Source organism: Phoxinus phoxinus (assembly GCF_949152265.1).
Source record: "Phoxinus phoxinus genome assembly, chromosome: 22".
NCBI lineage: Eukaryota > Metazoa > Chordata > Actinopteri > Cypriniformes > Leuciscidae > Phoxinus > Phoxinus phoxinus.
The window spans coordinates 13,936,532-13,961,150 of NC_136897.1; the positions used below are offsets into that span (position 1 = coordinate 13,936,532).

At 37.5% G+C, this 24,619-nt stretch overlaps 2 protein-coding genes across 9 annotated transcripts in view; one reads left to right on the forward strand and one right to left on the reverse strand.

Annotated features, from left to right (window-relative positions):
* The window catches only part of LOC306990424 (uncharacterized protein), a 142,070-nt gene extending 117,483 nt beyond the window's left edge, over nt 1-24,587 (forward strand). Inside the window, exons 14-19 of one of the 4 annotated variants that reach the window (XM_079597245.1) lie at nt 1,410-1,524; nt 3,725-3,848; nt 4,047-4,116; nt 5,618-5,721; nt 5,796-5,984; nt 20,951-24,587. In XM_079597245.1, coding sequence (XP_079453371.1) covers nt 1,410-1,524; nt 3,725-3,848; nt 4,047-4,116; nt 5,618-5,721; nt 5,796-5,958 — 576 coding nt within the window. In that variant the 3' untranslated portion in view covers nt 5,959-5,984; nt 20,951-24,587. Of the gene's footprint in view, nt 1-1,409; nt 1,525-3,724; nt 3,849-4,046; nt 4,117-5,617; nt 5,722-5,795; nt 6,745-10,242; nt 11,033-20,950 lie in introns of those variants that run through there. The other 3 variants (XM_079597244.1, XM_079597246.1, XR_013795869.1) reach the window with 3 other exon arrangements.
* tbl1xr1a (TBL1X/Y related 1a) overlaps nt 7,415-24,619 on the reverse strand; it is a gene marked incomplete at its 5' end in the record, with an annotated part of 199,152 nt that continues 181,947 nt past the window's right edge. For 3 of the 5 annotated variants that reach the window (XM_079597257.1, XM_079597256.1, XM_079597258.1), the window contains 14 exons: nt 7,419-9,254; nt 9,345-9,446; nt 9,528-9,693; nt 10,313-10,440; nt 10,608-10,682; nt 10,769-10,890; nt 10,985-11,045; nt 11,511-11,608; nt 12,132-12,195; nt 12,272-12,413; nt 12,843-12,975; nt 13,135-13,354; nt 14,190-14,335; nt 14,807-14,909. In XM_079597257.1, the coding sequence (XP_079453383.1) occupies nt 9,228-9,254; nt 9,345-9,446; nt 9,528-9,693; nt 10,313-10,440; nt 10,608-10,682; nt 10,769-10,890; nt 10,985-11,045; nt 11,511-11,608; nt 12,132-12,195; nt 12,272-12,413; nt 12,843-12,975; nt 13,135-13,354; nt 14,190-14,335; nt 14,807-14,864 (1,542 nt within the window). In that variant the 3' untranslated portion in view covers nt 7,419-9,227. Of the gene's footprint in view, nt 9,255-9,344; nt 9,447-9,527; nt 9,694-10,312; nt 10,441-10,607; nt 10,683-10,768; nt 10,891-10,984; nt 11,046-11,510; nt 11,609-12,131; nt 12,196-12,271; nt 12,414-12,842; nt 12,976-13,134; nt 13,355-14,189; nt 14,336-14,806; nt 14,910-24,619 lie in introns of those variants that run through there. The other 2 variants (XM_079597260.1, XM_079597259.1) reach the window with 2 other exon arrangements.

Sequence of the window (24,619 nt, forward strand, 5' to 3'; positions counted from 1 at the left end):
ATGTTCCTGGAAAAATATATTTGTTGATCCTGGAAATCAACAATCAACCAATCATATTGGAGGGACAAGTTTACAGTTTATGTCAAGTTTAGGCTTACAACAAGGGATATATGCTTTACGTCAGTGTTATTCACCTATCATTTCCCTCTGATATTAGGGATAAGTTATGGGAAGGGTTATGTAGGGATAGAGTTAGACTACATTTTCTGACAGGAATGTTGTCCCATGATTAACAAAATATGTTGATCCACAAACTTGGCAAAGTTACGGTGACCACCATACATTTGCCATCAAATTATATATATATAAAAAATTAAATAAAAACATATACATATATATATATACATATGTTGAAAATTATGAAGCTAAGACTTTTTCGTTCTATTGTTCAGCCCTACTACTGACAATTTCTTAGTCTTAGTCATTTCTTAGTCAATTTTATTATAAAGATTTATCAAAGTAATATGAGCCAAAAGAACCAGATTTGGCATATCAGGGCAGAAATACCAAAATATTTCTTAACATGCAGAGGCGATGGAGAGAAGCACATGAAAAGAGCCTTGAGATTCCAGTGACGGGCTGAAAGATTGAAATGTCAGATATGAGTCAGAACCGCCAACCACAAAGAGATCAGGGCACTCGCACACGAATAAGAACAGAAGACAGAAAGACTATACTTGGAGAGACCCAAATTTCCTAGCCCACACACAGCCCGTTTTGAGTTAAATCCTGTTTTATTGATGGGCAAAAAGGGCTTTTTGAATCGAAATATTTTCCTCAAGTTGCGTTTTTCAATGTGCAGTGCCTTTGCCCTCGAGCTCAAAGCCCTTTTGAGAACAAAGTTCTGGCTAAAAACAGTTTTGTTTTGTTCTGTTAGCCCAAAAATATGGCATAATGATCCGTTTAAGACAGTGCTGACCTTTAAAACTTCACCTCTACCGTAAATGTGACCTCAAGCACACGAGCAGCTCCTCAGAACTGATTCTTCTGGAAAGGTGAGAAGAAGACGGGGGTCTTTAAATGTCAATAGGTTTGCTCTTGATCAGATATATGACTCGCCGTGGCTTGGATGTTTTTGATTGTGGATATTGCGTTTTTATGATTTCTGATTATTTTAATTGTGCTTAAAGGGTTTTATTATCTTATTCTTTCTGGTTTCTGTTAAACACACATACATACCTAATGGTGCAGATGAACTGCTACACGCTCAATGCAGTCGCTTAAACTCCATTTACCAGGTCAGTCGTGCTCAACAAGACAAATGGTGTCATCTAGTGGTGGCCTGGTGGTATAACAGCTTCAGCACACACTGATTGGTCACCGTGAGCATTATTCCACAGCTGAATTCCATCTGCTGATGAGTAGTTGCTGGTAATTGAAATGTGACGTGGTGGTGTGTTGTTCCGCAGGTCATAAGACAGAGGTACAGCCGGTTCTCATGGGTGGCAGAGCTGATCCAGATCTTCATCACCATCAGTGTAACTGTGAGCTTCCTCGTGATGGGCACAGCCATGAAGCACACAAGTGAGTCTGTTCATCATTACATGGCATGCCCATCTATTTATCAGGACACTGTCATTTTAAGTGTGTGCGTGTGTGTGTGTTTAAAGATCTAATCAATTAATTCTGGGGTGAAAATGTTATAAGGAAAAAATGAGTGCATCTTTAAAATCACAACCTGGCTGCATCCAAAAGCACATTCTTCCCTACTATATAGTAGTTGAAAAACAGTACGTGGCAAAAGAAGCATGTCCGAATTCACAGTGCTCATAAAAGATTAGGCAACATGTGTTCAGATGACCTGCTACTTCCAGCAAGATTCAGAAATGTGCAAACGATGGACGCTTTAGTTTCCCATGAAGCCACGGGAGAGGATTATGAATAGCAGTGAAGCGACGTAACTGGCGCTGGTAGGTCACATGATGATGACAACATGGAGAATGTAGTACAGATTAAATTCATACTACACACACTCATACTATAGAGAACATACTTTTTTTTAGCAGTCATTACTTATTCACAATAAGAAACTATTCTAGAGAGTATTCGATTTTGGACGCAGCCTTTCTTCCTTGCAGAAAAAATGACAAGTGAATTTTACTTTTTTTTTATCAAGTTTGGATTGTATTTTAAAAAATTGGTGTTTGATAAAACAAATGCATTTAAGTTAATTCTCAAGTGATCGCAAAGACAAACGAGACATTTTGATGAAAGATTACAAAGATGATTATGTATTTAAAATAAGGAACATGTATAAACAGGGTTTAGGAACATATTATGAAAGCAAATAAGGATCACGTATATTGTCTTCATACATTTTTTAATGTCTTATTTATATTTTATATGCAACAAATATATTGAAATATTGCTCCTAAAAAGGTTAAATAAAAATGATCTGTGAAACAATTGATCAGTTGCCATTGAGTAGCATCATTCGAGTTTGTGGAGTCGTAGCCTCCACTGGAGGTTGTGTGTGTCCTGACTCTTGGCTCTGTTACACTGTCTGCTGCATCTATCTGCCCGTTTCTGGGCCGGGTCCAGCAAAGCTCTCAGCCGAGGGTGTCAGTGTGAATTATGTCCAACCCATGGCTCACCACGGTATGAATTCAAATAGCCTCTGTAACACATTACAGTGAGTTGCATGTGCCATTTCCATCTGTTAGTGTTGAGTGAGTGTGATCTCACATCTGGCGATTACTTGCTAGTGTGAAACCGTATTGTGTTATGAAGTAACTGTGACGCTGCAGAGCAGATTAATTCAAAAGGCTAATTATTATTAACTTAAAAAATGAGGTCAGAGAGAAATATAGCCTGGACTAAATATTGCCTGGACTAAAATCTGATTTTAAACATCCTACTGTCACATGCAGGTGTACAAGTATAAATGTGCTTGTGTGGGTATATGGGGGGTGTAAATGTATGTAATGCACATAGATGTATAATTATGTAAGTATATATAGTTTTCTTTAAATATAGGTGTATATACATGTATGTGTATGTATATATTATTAGTATGCATTATCAAAGTAATTTTATTCATTTATTTTTGTTTATTTAATTTTTCCTCATATGTTTATATATTCATATTTATGCAGTCAGTCACATATTCATTTAGTTTCTGGGAGTACAGTATGTGTGACTTGCACTCATAACATCTACGAATGAGGGCAGGGGGGAAGTTTTGTTTCTGACACTTATTGTAGAACATATTGTGATCAATGTTTCCGTTTACGAAAAGCTAAATTATTTTAATTTTTTTATGTCAGAATTCATGATGCATTCTTTATATATATATATATATATATATATATATATATATTTGTATTGTATATTGACAAAAATGCAGCATTGGTGGTTAAATGAGACTTGTATATGAATATATATTAATAAAAAAATATACATTATAAACAAATAATACAAATTTAGAAGTCAATGCTGCATTTTGTCACCAAAAAAAAAAGTAATATTATGAAACATTACAACATAAAATACATTTATATTATTGAATAAATGTCCTCTAATATACGTATTGTGTGTCTGTGTATGTATGTATATTAGAGGACATTTGGTCAGAAACAGAAAATATTACACATTTCCCTGGCAGGTCTGCGGCCAAATGTTATCTGCTAAAGGGAAACCAATAAAAACCTAATAAGGTATTTGATGATTGTCTCCTTGTTCCCACAGTGCTAATTTCATGACCTAACGTCACCTTCTGTTTCAGTCGATGGTCTCGTCGGCTCACGCTGGGCGGAGAATGCGGAATGGATGGCGAGAATCAGCGCGAGGCTATTGCCCCATAGCTCACAGCGGAGGACATTAGCCCAGAGCTTACAGCACTGCAGACGGTAAACTCTGGACTCAGCCCTGGCAGATCATTTCACACACCATTTCTTTAAGCTTTTACAGCCCGTCACCGCTCACACAGCCAGCATACCCCCTTTACTCTGCTAATAAAAAAGGCTTTCGGTGCATTAAAAACACTGGCTTTGATAAATCGCAATAACTCCCAGACTCAACAACCTCTCTGCTTTCCTCTCTTCCAGGTTCTTCAGCAGTTTCATGTCTTTTCTGGCTTTCGGCCTCATTTTTGTCGTTTCAGCTTGTGATCCGAAGGTCGGTACTCATGTGAAGCTGATGCTTGGAGTTTATACTAATAATATGTGATTATGATCCATGTGTATTAGGTTCAAATGTTTAATTTGCTACACAACTGGTTTCAAACTGCAATACATCTTGTTAGACAGAGGAAGGATGTGTGCTGAATAAATGTAACAAAATGTATCAAGCAGTAAACCCTAATGATTACAGGGAAAGAAGAACGCGTTGATCTTTGCATTGATAAAAGTTGTCGGTCCTCAACAGGTGATATTTTGTCAATTATTATTTTGTGAAAATTTTTAATATGGATCTAACGAAAATACAGTATTAAAATAATATGGTAGTAATATGTTAAAATATAAATCAGTGTCCGGTAGCATAAACTGCTTAGGCTAGTTAGTCATCTAATTTTTTATTTTTTTTCAAGGCTGGTTACAACTTTGTAAAGTCAATTACATATAAACATAAATTGGTTTTATTTGAATCGGAAAAGTAGAACTGATTCACCCTTACTAATTGGTCAGACTAGTTCTTAACACACAGTCTTAACTCAGCAGCTGTTTATGCAACTGGCCTCAGTTAGCAGTATTATTTTAGTATCATTTATATACTATTATAGTATTTATTAATATTTTTAATTAGATTAGTTTTTCATTTAAAATGTAGTGGTGCTTGTAATTAGTGTGATTTTGTCATTTTTATTTATATATATATATATGTATCTTATTTTTATTTAAATTTGTTTATATTTTTAGTATTTAAAAAAAAATCAATTTATATTTATACTGTACTTTATTTCAGCTGTATTTCCATCTTTACCCCTAACTCTACTTAACTAGAAACTAGCTTAAATAAGTAAAGTATTGAAGTATTAAAATCAAGTAAAATTAACTTATTAATAAAAAACAACATAAAAAAAGTTTTAAAAACAAATTAAATAAAATTGAAGTGAGGGGGAAAAAAAGTTTTCGAAAAAATATTTACACAACTTTAAAGTATGACTATTTGTACTTATATACACATACTTTCTATGGTAGTAACAGTAAATTATGCATCATTAGCAGTAACTAACCCTTAAACCCTAACCGTCACTATAGTAAGTACATGGTTAATTCATATTACTCTGTACTTATTTGAGTACAATAATAACTACGTCACCTTAAAATAAAGTGTAACCAACTTTAATAGTAGATAAATGATATAACACTGATTTTCATTACAAAAAAAAATAAGGTTACACTTTTTCAGGTGACGTAGTTACATTATAGTAAGCACATTGTTCTTTTGAGTAAGTACAGAGTTACAATTGGGGTTTGGTTTAGGGGTAGTTACTTATAATTAAGCATAATTTGCTGTTATTACTATAGTAAGTACATGTAGTAATGTGTAACTGTCACCTTAAAATAAAGTGTTCTCCAAAACAAAAAGTTGAACACTGACTTCAACCTTCTACAAGCCATGGACTCTAATCTAATCCTGATTAAGTAACTTTCCCATCCCATTTTCTGTTGCACAGGGATTTGTTGTGATGCTTGACAAGGTGGTTTCGTTCTCCTTAAACACAGAGGTGGGTTTGTTCATCTTCCTCATGCTGAGGTCCTCCAGATCTGAGCGCTTCAAGTGAGTACGTTTGAGCATCTGTGCATCTGCATGTGCATCTGTTCTCCTGTTTCACCGCTTCTTCATGTTTACAGGCATCTGGCGGTTCCTCTGAAGGCCAGCGAGAGACTCTTCAGGCTCCTCTGGCTGCTGCCCGTCTACTTCCTGTTCGCTGTGGCTTACGACATCTTCCAGACCATCATAGAGATCACTGAGAACGTGTCGCTCATCCTCCACACCAATTCTTCTCTTGGATGAGAGAGCTGAGAGAGACTGGATATCAGGTGGGACAACAGCTGAGATCCCTCAGGAATGGACAGTTATTACCTCACACCAAACACCGCTAATGTTTTCACTACTGTGGATGGCAGTGCATCAATAGCACACACTGATCACAGAACAAGCCTCAGGCGGTCATTTACAATACTGCTGTCATGATGACGTCTCGCGCAAAAGATTTATAGTTGTTCTTCAGGCAAAATGGCCCCTCATTCACGCATGCTAAAAATATATTTCATACCCCCCCACACACACACACACACACACTTCATTTTAATCCAGTAAATTGCATGTACTCTCAGTGAATTATGAAAGCATTTTTTGATTTAGTCAACAATGCACGGTGATTAAGTCCGCAGTCGCACGATCAAACCATAGCAACGTTCCCAGAAAAGCTGCTACTATTAACAGATATTTAAGGGAATCATGGGCTATTATTGTAGTCTGTCAGTATATCATTTGTGATTTAACGAGCAAGGCTGGAGAGTTTTGACGAGGAATAAACCGCAGAATAAAATAGTGATTTGATTCAAGGGGTATGAGATGTTTATGCATGTATAAGTCACCCCGCTTTAGTTTATTTATACACAGTTTTCTGTTTTTAAAATAGTTTTTATTGATATAATGTAATAAATGGTTAAATATACTTTCTTGGCAAAATTACTTGCATCTAATGATAAAGCATGACTATTATTAAACTATGGCTTCTTATGGGAATAGTTCAACCAAAACAAGGAATTATCATATTGCTAATATTATCTAATTAATATAACTAGATAATATTAATATTATATATATATATATATACACACACACAAAAGTTTGGGCTCAGTAGAATTATTTTCATTCAATTCATCAAGTGTCAGTAAAGACATTTTAGAATATTCTAAAAGGTTTTTATTTAATATAATACTGTTCATTTGAACTTTATAATTAGTTATATTTCTATTCTATTTTTATCATATACACTGATAGTAGTATTAAGCATGATTTCTGAAGGATCATGTGACACTGAAGTAATGATGCTGACAAATCAGCTTTGCCATCACAGGAATAAATGATATTTTAGGATACATTATAATAGAAAGTAGTAATTGTAGCATTTCACAATATTACACATTTTTTATCAAATAAAAATGCAGCCTTGGTGAGCACGAGACTTTCAAAGACATGTAAAAAAAAAAAAATCTCACTGACCCCAAACTCAAGTTTAAGCAGCTTTTCTTCGGCATATTACAGTGGAAAAGCGATAGCAATATCTTATATGCCTAATTAATGTCCTTGTTAAGAAGTGAAGCAAGCATTACTGAATTAACATAACATGAGGGTGCATAATGGATTTTCTCGTTTGTCTGAACTGCTCTTAAGTAACTGTATCCATTTGGGAACTCTGAAGGTTTATTTACAGCATCACTTCAAGTTAAATAGACAAATCAGGAGAAAAAAACACAGGCGTAATATCAAAATATACTTTATTTTGGACTTCAGATCTGATTCAAATGACAACAGATCAATGCAATGCAAGGGGGAATTTTTGCAACCAAAAACGTTTGACTGGGGAAACAAAGGTCAGGTGTGGGGACATCTGAGAACACATGGGCCTCAGAGTGAGCAAAACTGAGGTCTAAGCTGTACACCCTCAAACCGACCTCCAGTAGTTTGTTGGGGTTTCTTTTTTTTCTCTTTTTTGCTTATTTCTTTACTCTTTTTATAGCTACAAAGAAATATGAATTACAAAAGTTTTAAAAGAGTACAAAAAGTCCAGGAGACACAGACGCAGTAAGAATAATGATTAGAAATGACACTGGGGAACTGAAGGTTGCTGTGGGCAGGCAGACGCTGGGGCGATTACAGAGAAGAGCAAACACCCTTCTGTTGTCGTAGGCTGTAATAAATAGTGTTCTGATGTGTTTTTTATCAGTTTTATACAGACCAAATACCACGCCCTTGTTTAAAATTCAAGGTTAAACATCATGTGATGTCCTAAAATATCTTTCTGAGGGAGGAAAAAGAGATTCAGAGCTATCATGGGACAGAGACAGACTTTTGCACTCTTTGGGTCTGACTACTTTTTCCTCTCAATGGAAGTTTAACGTCTAAACACTGAGAAAAACCAAAAGCACATTAGTATAGACTGTCCTCATGCATGCAATTACTGTAAATGAACATCAGCATCTCACATGGTAGAGCAGAAAATACCAAAATGTCATTTTACTTTCAAAAGCATTTAAATAATGTCATTCAATGTTCTGAGCATCAGACTTGCTTTAAGTTTTGAGTTCTCCAATAAAAAAACATGCTCAATGTTTAGTTTAATGTAATGTATTTTTAACTGCCTGGAGTTGCGAGACAAAGTAAATAATCCAGTTATTAAAACGTTTAAAAATAAGCTGATGAGTTTAATTCGAAATACTGCAAACCTAAAGCAAGTCTTTTGTGTTTAATCTGCATGCATGTCGAACGGTCCTCGGCTGCTCAAACGTCCCGACCTGAGGAACAGAATTGTTGGTGTTGATTTTAAGGGGAACTAAATATAGTATGAGTGAACGAATGTACTTCCTGAAGATATGCGTGCCTGTTTTCTTTTCTTTTTTATGTTTTGTGGTTAATGTACCTCATTTGGGGGGGAACGGGGTACGAGGGGGAATAACAATTACACCATAGCATAAAAACTTAAACCGAAGAACAAGAAAAAGATTGAAAATAGATTTTTTTTTTTCATGTCCCCACACTGTTGAAATCACAAAACATCCAGTTCCAAAAGACTAAATAACTGTACTTGTCAAACGGAGGAAAACGTGAGTCCTGGAATCATGCAGCTGTGACGTCAAATCAAATGTGTGAAAGAAAGAGAGGGGGAAGGAAAATAAAACGCTTGATATGTCTGCATACTGAAACGGAAACTACCAACAAAGATTAAAATCCTTTCGTTCGTTTATTTTGATGAGATTGGTTTTGAAGAACAAATAGTAAAATATCTTCCAAATTTGGTACATACACCAGTCCTCTTGTCTTTCTTCTTCCTCGGCTATATTGTTTGTTTTTTTCCCACCTTACAAAAGTCATTTGAATGTCTCTGGTTGGAATCACATCCTCTGCGCTCGGCCCGTGGCGTCAGGGTGCTTGTGTTTGTTTGTCTGTAGTGGCTGGCCATGGTTCACTAGGGACTGTAGCAGTTTGAGGGTCAGGGACAGTCATTTTGGCTATGTACACATTCATAGTCGGTCCATGGCTTCCAGCAAGCAGCGCTATTTCCGCAGATCTAATACACAAACCTACAATGAAAACAAAAAATATGACATCAATATAGGCATTAGCACATATCCATAACCTTTGCTTGCAGCACAGAGGAAGCTTGCACTTACAGAGCCGTCCGACGCACTTGCTCCTACTTTGTCTCCTGCTGCATTCCAGCAAACTTCAAAAATGCCCCCTGTCCCTCTGTAGCTATGGACTAAAGCACCAGTCTGTGGAAATGACACGTTTGTAAGAGTTCTGATCATGCTGCAGTGTTTGCTTCTGCTGGATCAGAAAAGGTCCAGTCTTACCTGTGTGTTCCAGATGTGGACACACTTGTCGAAAGAGCCGCTGGCTAGATGGCGTCCGTCAGGGCTGAAGGCCACGCTGTACACGGGCTCCTGGTGTTTGGTTAGTGTGTGGATGCAGATGCCTCGATCTACGTCCCAAAGCCGAACAGTGGAGTCAAAGGAAGCACTGCAGATGTCAGAGAATAACACAATCAGTTTGTGTTCAGGTTATTTATGGCTTTATTTAACAGCACACATTTTTATTGGGGATGCAACGAAAAAAAGAGAAAAAAAAAGGGCAAATACCTCCAAACTATTATTTTAAATGTAATTTATTTTTAGGAAACATTTTATAGAACATTCAGAAGCGCAGAAATGTATTGTTGATGTATCAAGAAAATAGCTTAGCATATAGTAAATCTGATAAATTGGCCAATATATACCAGTCTTAACTAGTCGCAATGGAGAACATGCATTAATATTAACACTTAAGGGTGTGTTTTTGTGTCTAGTTCATTTGAGGAGGTGGTCTAAGTATGGCTCGCCCTTTTCTGGTTCGATAGTCCCCTTTTAAGTGCACTTACATTGGTATTCACAAATGCACTAAGGTCAGCAAAAGCGTTTTTGATCATTTTCACAAAACTTTCATGGATCCAGACCCTGAGAATATCTGGGAATGCAATATTACAAAGAACTATCGCTTGTTTCTGCTTTACTTGTTTTTTTTTTTATCTAGAGATTCAGAAGATGTATAACAGTGGATGGATTGCGGGAAAATTCCATGGAGTAGCGGATGGTGACTCTACCTGGCCAGCATTAGATTGGCATTGGGGTTGTTGGTTCCTGGACCTGTGGGGCTCCATTTTATAGTGTAGATTTCTTTGCTGTGAGCTTGCAAATCATGAACACAAGTGTCCTGTTTCATACTCCAGATCTAGGACATTGGAAGAAGCAATGATTTAGATTCACAAAGACAGCATTTGCATTTTCAAAACACCTTATGAAATGTGCACCATGTACTTGCAGTCATCTTGGTTCCTCAATATGAAAATATGATTCTGAATTCCTATATAGTGTAGCCAGTGTGGTAAGGACTTTTACCTTGAGAGTCATATCATCAGAACACGACGCCAGTAGGTTGCCAGTCGGATCCCATTTGATTGCATTAACTTCATTCTGGAGACAGAGAAAAACAGTTTGATATTCATCCCTGTGGCAGACTGAAAGTGTAGGAAACAGCGGGATGAGCAGACAGTTCTTACTGTGTGTCCTTGGAATGTCTTAATGGGTCGGTCCTGGCCCAGTTTGCACACATGGATGCACATGTCTGTGCTACAGGAGGCAAATGTGTTGTTACTCTGCCAGTCTACGTCCAGAGCGGGTGCTGAAGTGAGAGGGACAAAAGGCCACACAACATAAGAACATTTTACACAATATTAGTATAATATTATGAAGAATAAAGTGGAATCTCTGTGAACCTGAATGAAACGGGAACTGCTGTTTGGCTTCCCCTGTGTGAGCATCCCAAATGATTGTTGTCTGAAGAAAAGAAGGAAATATTAACTCATCTGTGACAGGGTAGACTGATATAAACTATTAACTAGGTTAATTATTCACTAGATACTTACATTTTCTGAAAAAAAAAATGTGGGTATTGGATCTACAGAACTACAATGCTAGTGTCCTAGGTCAGGGATTCCCAAACTTTTTGGTCAGTCGAACCCCTATTATGTTTACTTGAAATAACCCCCCAAGATTAAGTTAATATTTCAATAATTTTGCATGTTCGTGGTTCTCTGGTTTTGGTTTATCATCACAAGACATGCAGGTAAACAAAATATTTCATCAAATATTTTAGTAACCCCAGTTTGGGAAACCCTGTTCCAGATTTTCGTTTTAGGTGTCAGGGTGTTGCTATGCGGTATTGCAGTAGTTTGTAGCATGTTGCTATTGTTCTGAGTGCTTTCTTACTACACTTCACAGACTGTAGTTTCCTTCTCGTACCTTATCAACACCGGCGCTGAGGATAAAGTTTCCTTTTTTGTTCCATTTTAATGCGAAAATTGGACCTTTATGTTGCCCCAGGGTACTGGCCAGATTACCTGTGAATGAACACAGTACTGTCATGACAACTCTCAGAGTGTTTGGCATTATAATGGATATGACAATGTTGATATATTTGGTCTTGGCGGAATAGATCTGCTACGCTGATGCTGCTGCAGAGATAGTACGAGACTTTCTACTGCCAATACATACACAACACTCTGCTGTGGGCAAGAAAGACATGCTGCTGCTGCTGCTGTACAATATAGCGTACATGAATTACACTTAGCATATCTATACAGGTGGAGCTGGGGAAGGTGGAGGCTTTCTGAAAGCGCACTGCAACTGCTACAGCAAATGCAGATCAAGTATTTGAAGGTTGAGCAGCAAGCTTATTAGCTACTGAAACAGAAGGAACCAATCAGCTGAGCCCTATAGGGAAGGATGTGATTGCAAGCAGATTGTGTTAAGGACCTATCAGCCTGCGCCACCTAGAGTTTCATGACAGAACTCTGTATTTATCAGACTGCTGAATAGACTGAGAGAGAAATGTTGATACAGAAGGTAAATAACTTTGCTTACCATCTTTAGTCCATATTCTTGCAAAGCCATCATAGGAGCCTGTAGCTAATAGTGTACCTTCACTCTGAAAAACACAAGGTGGAAACGTTAGTCTTTCAATATACACAGAACAGAGAGAGTGTTGTCAGAGCTGAACTCACGTTCCAGTCTAACGATGTGACGTCTTTGTTGCTGGGCACATCTTGGCCTCCTTCCCGTATGCAGTGCCTCAGGACGAGCTGTGTAGAGCTACTACTGCTGTTCTCACTCAGATTCCAGATGCGTGCCGTCGAGTCTCCAGACCTGTGGAGAGCCAGAGTATTAAATAACTCTTGCACTTCCCTTTCATCTACAGATGCACCAATCACACTCGTTCTTTCCCAGTATCAATACTCGACCGATCTGTTGACAGTTTCTAATCTTGATGTTTATATAATCTATTCCACACTGTTTGGAATGGATTGGTATTTAAAATATGAACTGCAACTACAAAATGACAATTTATGTTAGTAGAGTGCCAAAGTAAACTTTTGGATACTTTTATAGCCTTTCTGGAGCTTTAAAAGTGCAGGGTAATGCTATGACAGAGTATTGACAGATACTGATCCATTTAAAAAGGTCAGCATTAGTGCCGTTACCAATCCAGGTATTGGATCAGTGCGTTCCTTGTTGTGTACTCCGTGAGGATGAATGGATGAATGGATTCAGTGATGGAAAGAGACTATAACTGACCCAGAGGCGAGCAGGTCACTGACGGGGTTCCACGCGCAGATGAAGACCTCCGACTCGTGACCTCTCAGGACCATGGCTTTATTCTGAGGGATCTCCACATCCACGTCCACCTCCATCATGTCTGCATGGTTATCTGCACATGATATCACATGACGTCTATCATTAAGAGGAGCTTTGATTTACAGCCACAGTTTACTGAAAGCTAGAAAATTTGCACTATTATGTAACATTTTCAAAAAACAATCATTAAGAACAATGATATACTGTGTTCCAGAATCATTCGGTGACTCACTCGGTAAGGCGTGAGCACCGTTCTCCTCTCCGTTTGCGGTGTTCTCTCCGTTTTTGGGGTTACCCTGCATGTTGGTGCTGGTTGCAGAGGGCGCTGCGGCGGCCTGTTGCTGGGCCAGTTTGTCTCGGTACGCCTGCTGCCGCGTCTGTACCACATCGGGCATCACCGCGTCAATCAATGACAGAGATTCAATTGGCCGCCCATCAAACAGTGTGCCGTCCTGCAGGCAGAAGTCAACATGTCAGCCATGCACTCATTTCACCTTAAAGGGACTGTGTGCATCAACCAATATCATTATCTGGGTGAACCTCACAAAAACATCTGCAGCGTGGATTTCAACCCAAAATTAAACAAATAAAATAAGAAATTTGACATTATAAAAATTAAACCTTTTTTTAGAACCACTGGGACAATATTACAGCATTATGCTGTAGCTATATATATATATATATATATATATATATAGATATCACTATAAAATGTATGGCGATAAAGATAAGCTCTGGACTGTTTTACTCGATATGGATTAATCTAACAGCATATCACACAGCAGAAATAAATGTGACGAAAGCAAGTCAGTGCAAAGATCTTCACGACAAATTGTCAAAAGTTATGACAGAATTATATCAGCAAAATAAAATGCAATGTTTGTTGGAAATTAATCGTTGTCATTTTCATTTGATTACATTTTTGAAAGCGAGATTAAATTAACATTTATAAACATTTGTATTAAATTATAAAACACAGAATACAAATAAACATAAACAAGTTTACATTCATTCTCAAGTTCTAACAAATATGTAGAAAGCATTTCCTTTCACATTAATGGTAAGTGAGTATTGTGACAAATATCGATATCATATATTATTTTATTTTTTTAATGTTTGGCCCAGCCCTAGTGTGTGGGCCTTTTTGAAGTGTTTCCCTATATATAACAAATGTATCTGGGCATGTTTTGTAATATTCACTAATCTGCATAATAAATGTAAATATTAAATATGCAAATGTGGTTGTTAAACAAAAAAGCTTGATCTGTAATTGAAGCTGTGTATTACCTCATTGATGCTGACTTCAGCCTCCACGTACTGCAGGCCCTTCTGGATGATGGATATCAGGGCAGCAGGGGGCACTAGGGCTCCGTTGATGTTAGACTGACTGATGTGGCTCTCAATGCCGAATGTGAAGGCCGAGTGGGAAAACCCTGCCAGAGGGAATGATAAACACTTCAGTGTGACGCTTGCTGGATCAACTTTCTCTCCAGCGGAGGGTATCATGTGCACTCCCTTAAACAACGCCCTGACTGTGAACAGTCCTAGTGTTCTACTGTAATCAATGCGGATAACAGCTTGTGTCCCAAAACTCAAAAGTTAGGACAGATATGCTGTGATCTGCAATAAAGAGTAAAAGGAATAGTTCACCAGTATATGAAAAATATATGAATGTTGTTATTGTTTTTTCACTTAATACACAAGTAGATATTTTATGCAATTAATGCCATAAAGGAGCCGTCATGTGGGTTTAAAAGATGGGGACTGTTTCGATTATACTTTGTGACATTTTGGTCCTTTTTGGATCTATTAACAGCCTCCTGGTTATTAACTGTCACGATGGCAAGAGCTGTATGAGTTTGTTTGGATACAATTGTGGGATGTTTCGTTTAAGCAGCACTTACCTGACTCCTGCAGGTATCTATACACCAGGAAGTTGACCTCATCGCTGCTAATACTCATCTTCACACCTGCTTACACCATGAGGTCAGCACACAGGACACAAGCCTGAGAGAGAAAGGACAAAAACAACATCAGAAAGCCATCTCACAGGATGACACTAAAAATGACAACAGAAGAGGTATGAATAATGCCAGGCTTTCTGCCTTCCGCTCAAGAGTGTATATAAAAAACCCTCTTTTACAGTGAAATAAGGGGGTAAAAGATCCCTTTGTCAGCAGGAACCTGAGTGTGTACTATGCTGCCAGAGGTTACCAAGGGCTTCACAGTCCTGCATGACTGAATAACAAGTCGTAGTACCTAAAGTAGCCATTACACTGTGGGGGCGCTGCTGCACCAAACCTGCAGAGCAGTAAAAACATCTGCCACTGAAAATGTTTACATGAGGGCTACTACAAAATACCTTTGTTTACTTGAGTTTGACACTTGGATTCATTGTGACTGGAATTACAGAGCTGTCAAGATGTCAGTTTACACTTACAGGTGTGTTTAATTTTGTAGCACAAAAACATTTACTTGAAATTAAACCTGACCTAGATTTGACACTGAAAATGTTGGTCCTTGCACAGTTAAATTGTTCACTTTACAATTCTGGATGATTTATTCAAATAATACGCTCTACATTAAGCCTCAATTTCAAAATGTCCGCTCAGCATTGGACTTCCTCCAGAAAAGAGCATCACTGTTCAGTGTCACACCGAAACGCTGCGTAACCACAAGCTAATTCTGAAAAGTGACCCATTTCCTCACGACCTCTGTGTCCGCCATTCCATATCACATCCTCATTTATACAGAGAAGTGAAGTGGAAAGTGTTTCCCCGTCTCTCTCCGTTTGCAGTTATAGGATGTGGTTTGTTTTCGAGAGGGATGGTTTTCGTCTCCTCAGGGTTTTTGCTTGTGATCATTTTTGAGCAATGAGGTTTTGTTCTATTTCTAGACGGTGCCGTCATGTGATGTAACACCTACCTGTTCTCTTCTTAACCGACTACAGCTTGTTTTGGAGACATTTAGCCTACTGATGAACGCTCAATTAGCTGGCTGAACTTCTCAGAGTCGCCTGCCTTGCGTTCCTCTCATAAATGATGCAAATGTATGCAAATAGGAGCATCATCAAAAGCCAGTGTGTCAAAGCCAATCAGATAACAGAGATACTGCAGCATCCAATCAAATCAGGCCAATCGGTGCCACCGAATCGATACTTTTTATCTCGCAGCATAGCCAAATTAAATCCCTGCAACAGTGCAGAGTGCTCATCTATATAATCGAGCAGCCGCGTCGATACCGAGGAGGACCGCTACCTTTCAATAAATCAGGCATTTGAACTCAGGCATTTACAGTCCGCAGCATTAGTTCAAGTAAAGAAACCACAGGTGGGGAAATTCCCTCATAGACGTGACACAGACAGAGCTTTTATTGAAACGGGTCACGGCAAACAGGGACCTCTCCATGAGATATACCGCCATCTGCGCCTCGTAAAGCCCTCAGGAATGCAAATATCATGATATGTCCTCTGCCTTGGACGGCATTTTGGTGTGCTGGAGAATGCTTAGTGTGTAGAGTAATCTTCATTGTATAATCAAAGGCGGTGTGTGTTGCGTAACAGTGGAGCGTCAGCACTCAGGGTGAGGGAGTTTGTACTGTGTTATTCAAGGCTGAGGGGGAAGTCTGAGAGGAAACACTATTTAACTGGTTTGGGTGAAAGGTGTAACAGACGGCTATCGCTTTACAGACTGATAACAGGCCACTTTATAGCAATAATGTCAAAGAAGGCCACACACAGGGGAATTTGCTTATCGACAACGGTTATCAAGTCATTGTCCTGCTGCTCCAGAAGTGGCAAATAAGAGAGTCTATAACAAAGAAAATAAAAAGTACACAGTATAAGTTATTTTTTTTATTCAGAATCTTAAAAAAGTTATTTAATGAATGGAAATGGAAATGTCAAAAATCTATTATTCTAAAAATGTAGAGTAGCCAAGTAAAAAATATTTTCTAAACATCTTTATTACTTTCTAAAAGTTTTTAAATATACATTTTCAAGATGATTTATTCATTAATAGATTTAGCAACCATTATGCTAAAATATTAAGTCATTTAATTAAATCGAAACATTATTATTAACAATAATATTTTAAAATACATATATTTGACAACTCTGAAACATGTTAGTTAAAAAACGTAGTTAACGTAGTAAAAAATATTGTGCGCAACCATCTAATTTACAAAAAAAGTTTTTAAATTATTTGTCAAGATGAAATTATAAATTCACAAATATTAACAAATCCATGAAGTCCCCGTGAACCTGAAGTTGCAACTGACTTTACTTCAGTGTTGTGACGTATTTCCAAGTGAAACATAGATGATAGAACAATAGATGGAGGAGTTTTATTTCTGCGCACCTCCTCTCCATCCCTCGCTCATAGCAGACTGACGATTAAGAATATAAACCCAAGCCATCAAACTGATGTCATCAGAGAAGGAACCCCCTTCCAGAGCAGAAGCAAATTTTCAGATTTTAATTCAAGATTACCACAACAAAAAAATGTCCGGCGTATTAACTTGCATGGATTAAATGGTTAGCGCACATTACTAGTCTTGTGGTGAACAAGTAAATAGTAGGGCTTGTATAGTACTAACTAACTGTTGTCGACTAGAAGAGGCTTCTTAGAAGAGAAGATTGTATTAGTCAGTTAGACGCAGAGAAAAACCTCCACAGGAAGTGGCGAGATCACGCAGGCTGTAATGGACAGATCATTAACGGCAGGAAATCCAAACATTCGCCTATCATTCATCGACCTCAAATATGGCTTGTCACTTTAAACATGCGAGTAGTAGCAACTTTACAAGTCCGCTCGCTCTAATGCTAACCTTGATAAATGTGCGCTATTATTAGGCGCATATCTGTGTTTGTGTGGAGAGCGGAAATGCTAAACTGCATTTAACTTAAAATACTCCGTCATTTTTGGTCATACAGATTAGAGTAATGCAAACTAAAGGGTTTGAAATGTCTGCTTTTGATGAACACATAAAAAAAAAAGTTAAATAAATATTCTCAGATTATGTAATCCATATGATTACATACTACTGCGGAGATGTTGACTTAATATCTGCAGCCGAAAACACAGAAAACATTACCAATAATTTATTAAAAGGTTGAAACCGTCTCCTTCTGGGTTTTTTCCACGACACTCATAATCATTATGTTTCCCGGTGCGCCGTGGCAAATTTTATGCGTGGGATTGAATGCTGATTAGGCTATGAATTTTATATAGGCAATTAAAGGCTCATTATTATGATTTATGGCTTATTCATTTAAATGCTCGATTAGTCGAATAATCGCTTAAATGAACGACAACTAGTCGACTAGAAAAATCTTTAGTTGAGGGCAGTCCAGTACATAGGGTACAATGTTGGTTTCATGACGACTTTAACATGTCAGGCTAATGATGCACACAGCAATATTTTGAAAGCAGCACAGAGCCGCAGTCTTTACACTCTTCTGTTAGTCAACATGCAGATGGCTTACTTACAGTCGTCTCATTCAACCAGGAGGAGAAAGTGTTTTAGCACTGAAAATCTACACACTGTAAACTACAGAAGAGGCCGATTACACCTTTCGGTGTGTGTGTGTGTGGCAGTGGTACGTTGGGCTTTTCACACAACTCCCTTGACAACAGTGAACTTGATCCTCTCAAACCTCTTAGGGCCTCAGGGAACAATGAGAAGCCTGGAGAGCTTGTGTTCTTGTGTAACACTGACTGCAAAGACTGTCTTGTGGAATTTGCGTCCGATGGTCAGTGTTCATCTTCCACCAATTTAGCACAAAGGAAAATATCCCAAAATCGGTCTCAAAAGTGACATGTTTGACCAGTTTGTTTCCAGCAATATTACAGAGCGATAAAGAGCTTGGTGGAGTGGAATGTAAATCATTAAAATTCAGTCACAATCACAGCATATTAGAAGGACCAAGAGATAGGCCTAGTCATTCCCCAAACTACTGTTAATTCTTGAGCCAATGCTGCGATATCAAACATTGGATCTGAAAAATAATTCTAAAATGTCAGCATTTGATACCAAAAATATTCATATTTAACCATCTCAATATTTTAGCAACCAATATGCTAAAATATTAACACTTTTAACTTGCATATACATTATTATTATTAATGTTTATATGTAATAATTAAAAACATAAATATTATAGCATACTGGTTGCCAAAATTGATATTGAGAATTAATGGTATTGGTTATTATATTTATTAAATGTTATGTACCATTAACGTATTGTATGTCAATAAGGTAAACATAGTTTCACATTTAATGTAATTTTCACGACAAAAATAAAATACACAAAAAATAATAAAATTATTACAATTATTGTAAAATAGTTAAACACTAATATAAATATTATAGATGAACATTCATTTAAATATTAAACATGTAACCAAGTACTGTAGGGCAGACATTGCTTCACATTTACAGAGCAATTTTCAGAATGAGTTAATGAATCAATTTTAAATTCAAATGCACACCTAGGTACACAATATAACCTTTTAATGTTTTATACTATTTTTCTAGCCTTGTTATTGTCAAAATGCCATCTACGCTATCGACTACGGTCTTCCCCTAAAATGTGAAGCGCTCGGCTGTTTGTAAAACAAGCTACGGTAACAGAAGAGCTCTGAAGCAGACGTGCCGCCACCCCACATCCACACAAGTGTGCCATTTTTCTTCCTCTTTTCAAGGCAATTATGTCAACACCATTTTCACCAGACGCTTTTGGAGAAATCAGCATATGGCTCACGTCCCTCCGTCAGCATTGAACAATCAGGTCGAGTTCAAAGGCAAAGCAACCCAATCAATCCGGCAGGAACAATGACCGTTGCCACACGCTAGTGAATGCTGTCACAAGACATTAAGACAGATGCTGGCCTAAACTGCTTGTGATGCAACCAACTCTCCGAAGGGCGGGAAATCAAATCAACTTGGACCAGGGAGATTAACGCGTCACCTCACCTGACCTACTTTGAGATCTGGATCCATCAGTGTCTGTCTGAACATGGCGGGGTGGGGGAAATATGACACACCATAAATGGATCTCTTCCTCTTTTGTGTGAAGTGTCCTAGAAGCAGGTCAATGGATCCCACTTGCTGTGGTCAAACAAGTACACATCTGCCCCAGGCCTCGTACTGCATTCTTTTAAGGATCTTTTAACCGCTGTCCTGCAAATGACATTGATCTGCCGTTGTGGATCCTTCAGTTACAGTTACAACTGTTTACACTCTTCAGCCTACGGATGGCTTGCATATAGTCATCTCTGCACATTAAACTGGGAAAGGAGAATGTATTTTAACTTCCAGTCCACCTCCTGTAAAGCGAATAACCACTGGCACTGTGGGATCATTAAACTTTCTTGTTTCATTTCCAATAAAGCTGGATCAAAGTCATTCTGCAACTTCTCTGAAAGGACAAAAGACTGCCTGCATTTCCAACACTGTTTAAGTGGGTGAACGATCATTCTTGTTTACAAAAAAACAAAAAACAAGGCAAGATCTGATTGACAACTGTCAAGAGTCATATTTCAACCATCAAAACTGGTTTCGTTTTCAATAGTGTTGGGAGAAACTAAACTTTTTGAAAATTTGAATCATTTGAACTAACTGCTTGGCAAAATGATTCACTGTTTCAAACCGTTCAAAACGAGAACACACTGGTCATCTAATACCATTAAATATGACGGGTTATTTTATTCAATTGTAGGGGTTGTTATTTTTTTATTTTTTTTATTGAGCGCTTGGTTAATCAGAACAAAATGGTACTTTTAACTCTTCCATTTTAGTATACAAATGTTTCATTAAATGTCTAAAAAATCAGACAATTTGATTCATAGACAGACACTGTTAAATCTAAAGCATGACCACATGGCAACTTTTTAAAACAGTAAAGTTTGAGTGAAAGGACATTTCAGAGAAGGTTATCAGCACATGTTGTGACATTGCTGTCACTTTTCAGTCTGAGGCGGACGTTCACAGCATTTTTATAATGAAATGTTGACTATCATATCAATGATTTTATCTTTGGCGCACAGGTGGGAGTCGCTCGGAAGGGAGGCGACGTGCTGCTCCAAACCAGGACTTGACAGAGGGCAACAAGAATGGGTAATATAAGGACAAGACCTAAACTGCCTGGATTGCTGGAGGACCATGGGGTTTGCGTAATGTTTTTTCGTCTCCTCTGAGAACTCCGTTTAGCTTGTCATTTAAAAAGACAACAATGTGATTTATGTTTATAGAAAAAAAGAAAGCATTTAAAAGGAAATGGGTTACAAATGATACCAGGTCCTTTCTAGAATTGATTCAACTTAAAAAAATAAAAGAGAATAATTATCTATAATAATAATCATCTATAATTCTGTTGCTTATTAGCATACCTAGACGTACACACGCTGTGACTATCAATTATTGTAAATCTACTGTCACTGAAAGTAGGAAGTCATCAGCATGTTGTTTTTGAATCTGTGTGTAAAACAATGTTCTGTAACTGAATGATCCAGGAGGCTAATTTCATGTGCTGAAGCAGACACACACGTGCTGAGGATGTTTAATCCACTCATTTGCCTCGGTTAACGAGTGACACTAAACATGGCCTGGTTGCCTGCAGATACTGAGGTAAACTATGAGTAAGCCGGATAAAGCCTACACAGCATTTATTATGAGTCACTAAATTCAACACCATGTTGGACCAAAGGTGAGGCATTAATGTGCGCGTTAAAGGACAAATGAGTTATGAGCTAAGTGAAAAGAGGAATGCAATGCAGAACCCCAAGGGAGCATCTCACAAAACCTGTCCAGAAAATGTGCTTAATTCGGATATAAATACATTTTAAATACAAGGAAGAATCTTCATTTTCTTTATGCATTACAGTAATATTCAAAAGTCCGGGTCTGTAAGATTTTTTTTTCTCTTGTTTCTCAACAAACTCTCTTATGCTCACCAAGGCTATGTTTATTTGATCAACACACAGTAAAAACATATTAGAGATGCACCGATCGACCGGCCAGGGACTGGAATCGGCCGATTTTCCACATGATCGGCCAAACCGGAAACCGGCTAGTCTTTCTGATTCCGAGCCGGTACATTTTGTTGCTAGCGGCACAGGCAATAGCGTCAGCTGTGCGTTCTCGCTCTCTGACACACACCCGTCTCCTCTCACTCACACGTCTCATTCGCTCCGGGTAAATAGTGCTTGTATTGCACATCATTTTTTATTATTCACAACTGATCTATATAAATGGATCGCACAAGTCTCAGTCTCAGACAGCTTGTGAGTTGCAAGCACCTAAATGAGTGTCTTGCTGCACTTAAATGGTCAAATACACGCAAAAGGATGTCAAAATGCCCGTCTTGCCGAGTATTCAGTTAAATACAGTCAGTTTTGGAACCCAATTAGTTTAGAAACATAACACGCGATGTGTAACAGAGTATTGGATCCGTGCATAAACTCTTAAAGTGACAGCAGTGTAATATTCCTGCTGCTGTCTGTTATGTTATTCAAAGAACAAAAGACAAAGAAGATCGCATTCTGCTCTTGACTGAATAACTTTTGTAACTAATTGTAAGCATTAATCTGTATTTAATTTTTACAATAAAGTGTTACAATCCAGTGTTATTTTACATTTGATCACTTTAATTTATGTAGTATTTCTTGCCTGAATATAATATACACCCATCTGAAAAACTTAGTCGAGTTTATTTCATATCTCTCTTGTATTGTATTTATTTGTTCTTATTTTATTAGTCGTATTACTTCTTTTTTATGAAAATAAAATGTTGCTTTAAAGAAATATTTTTTTTTGGGCATATGCTGTCAATTATAGTTTTATAGTTTAATTATCATTTTAATATAGGCCTAATTTAAAAATGGATTATTTTTCTGTGATGGCAAAGCTGATTTTTTTGAAGCCATTGCTCCAGTCTTCAGTGTCACATGATCCTTCAGAAATCATTCTAATATGCTGATTTGTATCTGAAGAAACCTTTCTTTAACACTTTGCAATAAGGTTCATTAGTTAACATTAGTTCATGCATTAACTAACAATGAACAATATATATTTGTTACAGTATTTGTTTATCTTTGTTAATGTTTATTAAAATAACTGTTCATAGCTCATGTTAGCTCACATCCATTAAATATTATTAACAGATACATGAACTAACAGTGAAAATATGTCTAAAGCATTTTTAAATTTTGGTTAATGTTAACTAAATTATGTTAACTAATAATAACAAATAAAACCTTATTGTACAGTGTAATCAATGTATATTTTTTTTAAAACTCACACACATTCCCTTTGATACTGATCCTTTTATGAGCTGGATGTGGGTTTTTGTTGTTGTTTTTCTTTGGTTTGAGAATCACATGGTTAACTATAGAGATGCAGAAAACCAGTATGTGACAACAAACCACAGTGGATAGAGAGTGATAACTGACCGAGCTAAAAAAAATGACTGTCATCAACACTGGAGCTCAGAGAAAGCCAATAATCAATACCAGATTGGTTTAACCACCCCTGGTCAGATGCACGAGTTATTCATCTGCATGTGAACCGAGTGCACTGACAGTGTTTCCAGGAACTCTATACCGCAACTCAGACAGCAGAGATGACTAATGAGTAACATATCCAAGGTCTGTGGAGACCTGGGTTGTTATCTACACTGATAGAGGAACTATAGAGGAATCTCCCCTTTGACCAGATTCTGCTGTTGGTGTGTGTTTTTACACATGTACAATCTTGGAATGGGCCGTTTCTGGTGAATGTGGGACAGGCACTGCCTAAAGGTCTGCTGGAACATGATCTGGCTGGAGCAGTTCCGAAGGGTTACATCATATCACCACCTGCCAAAATCACTTACTATAGCCAGAGTGCCAGTACACACAGACTCATTCATTGTTCTGATTTGAGTGCATTAGCATTAGTGATTACGATAAGAAGCTTTTGTTAGTTCTCAAATCGCAACAGTGACTGACAAAGGCAACTCGGGATAACATTTGTCACCTTCGGCCCATTATAAAAAGCAGATTGTTTAATTTATAAATTAAATCCAAGCCATCATCTAAGTTTATGCTCTGCTGACAGCCTTGCGCATAAGACAATAGTTGCCTTCACATAAACGCTACTAGCATGCTGTAGTTATCAGTGGGAAACTTGGCTTTCTGGATCTGTGGTGTATCAGTCAATGAATCATGATAGAAGCCAACTGGTATCGGTTATAATTTCTAGCAAAAACAGCGATTTAATGACTTCAACGCAGAACTCAAACAAATCAGAAAATTAGTTAATCTTTTCAACTTTCGATTTAATCAAAGATTGCAAAAAAAAAAACTCTTGAACAGTAGTGAACAATAGTGTTTGTGTTTGTTAAATCTGAAGTCTAGTTTGACTGTCAATCCATTTGCTAGTATAATGCTTTGATTTGGATTCTACATTCACACAGAGCCAGGATTCTCACTAAACTGCGTTCCTGCGAGCACTATGAATCTACCCAAGATGATCATTGTCGAGGAAGCTGTCATGAAATGTCAAAAGGCTTTGCATTACAAGGTGCAAATAAAACCTAGAACAGTCTGTTCTGAATTCTCCTGCTCAAAAACAGTCTCTGAAACACCTGTAACTTTTTCCGTCTCCTTTTAAAAAAACAAGAGTGCAGCTAAAAAAGTTTTTCCATTTTCCTTAAGGAGAAAAAAAGCCATCTTAGC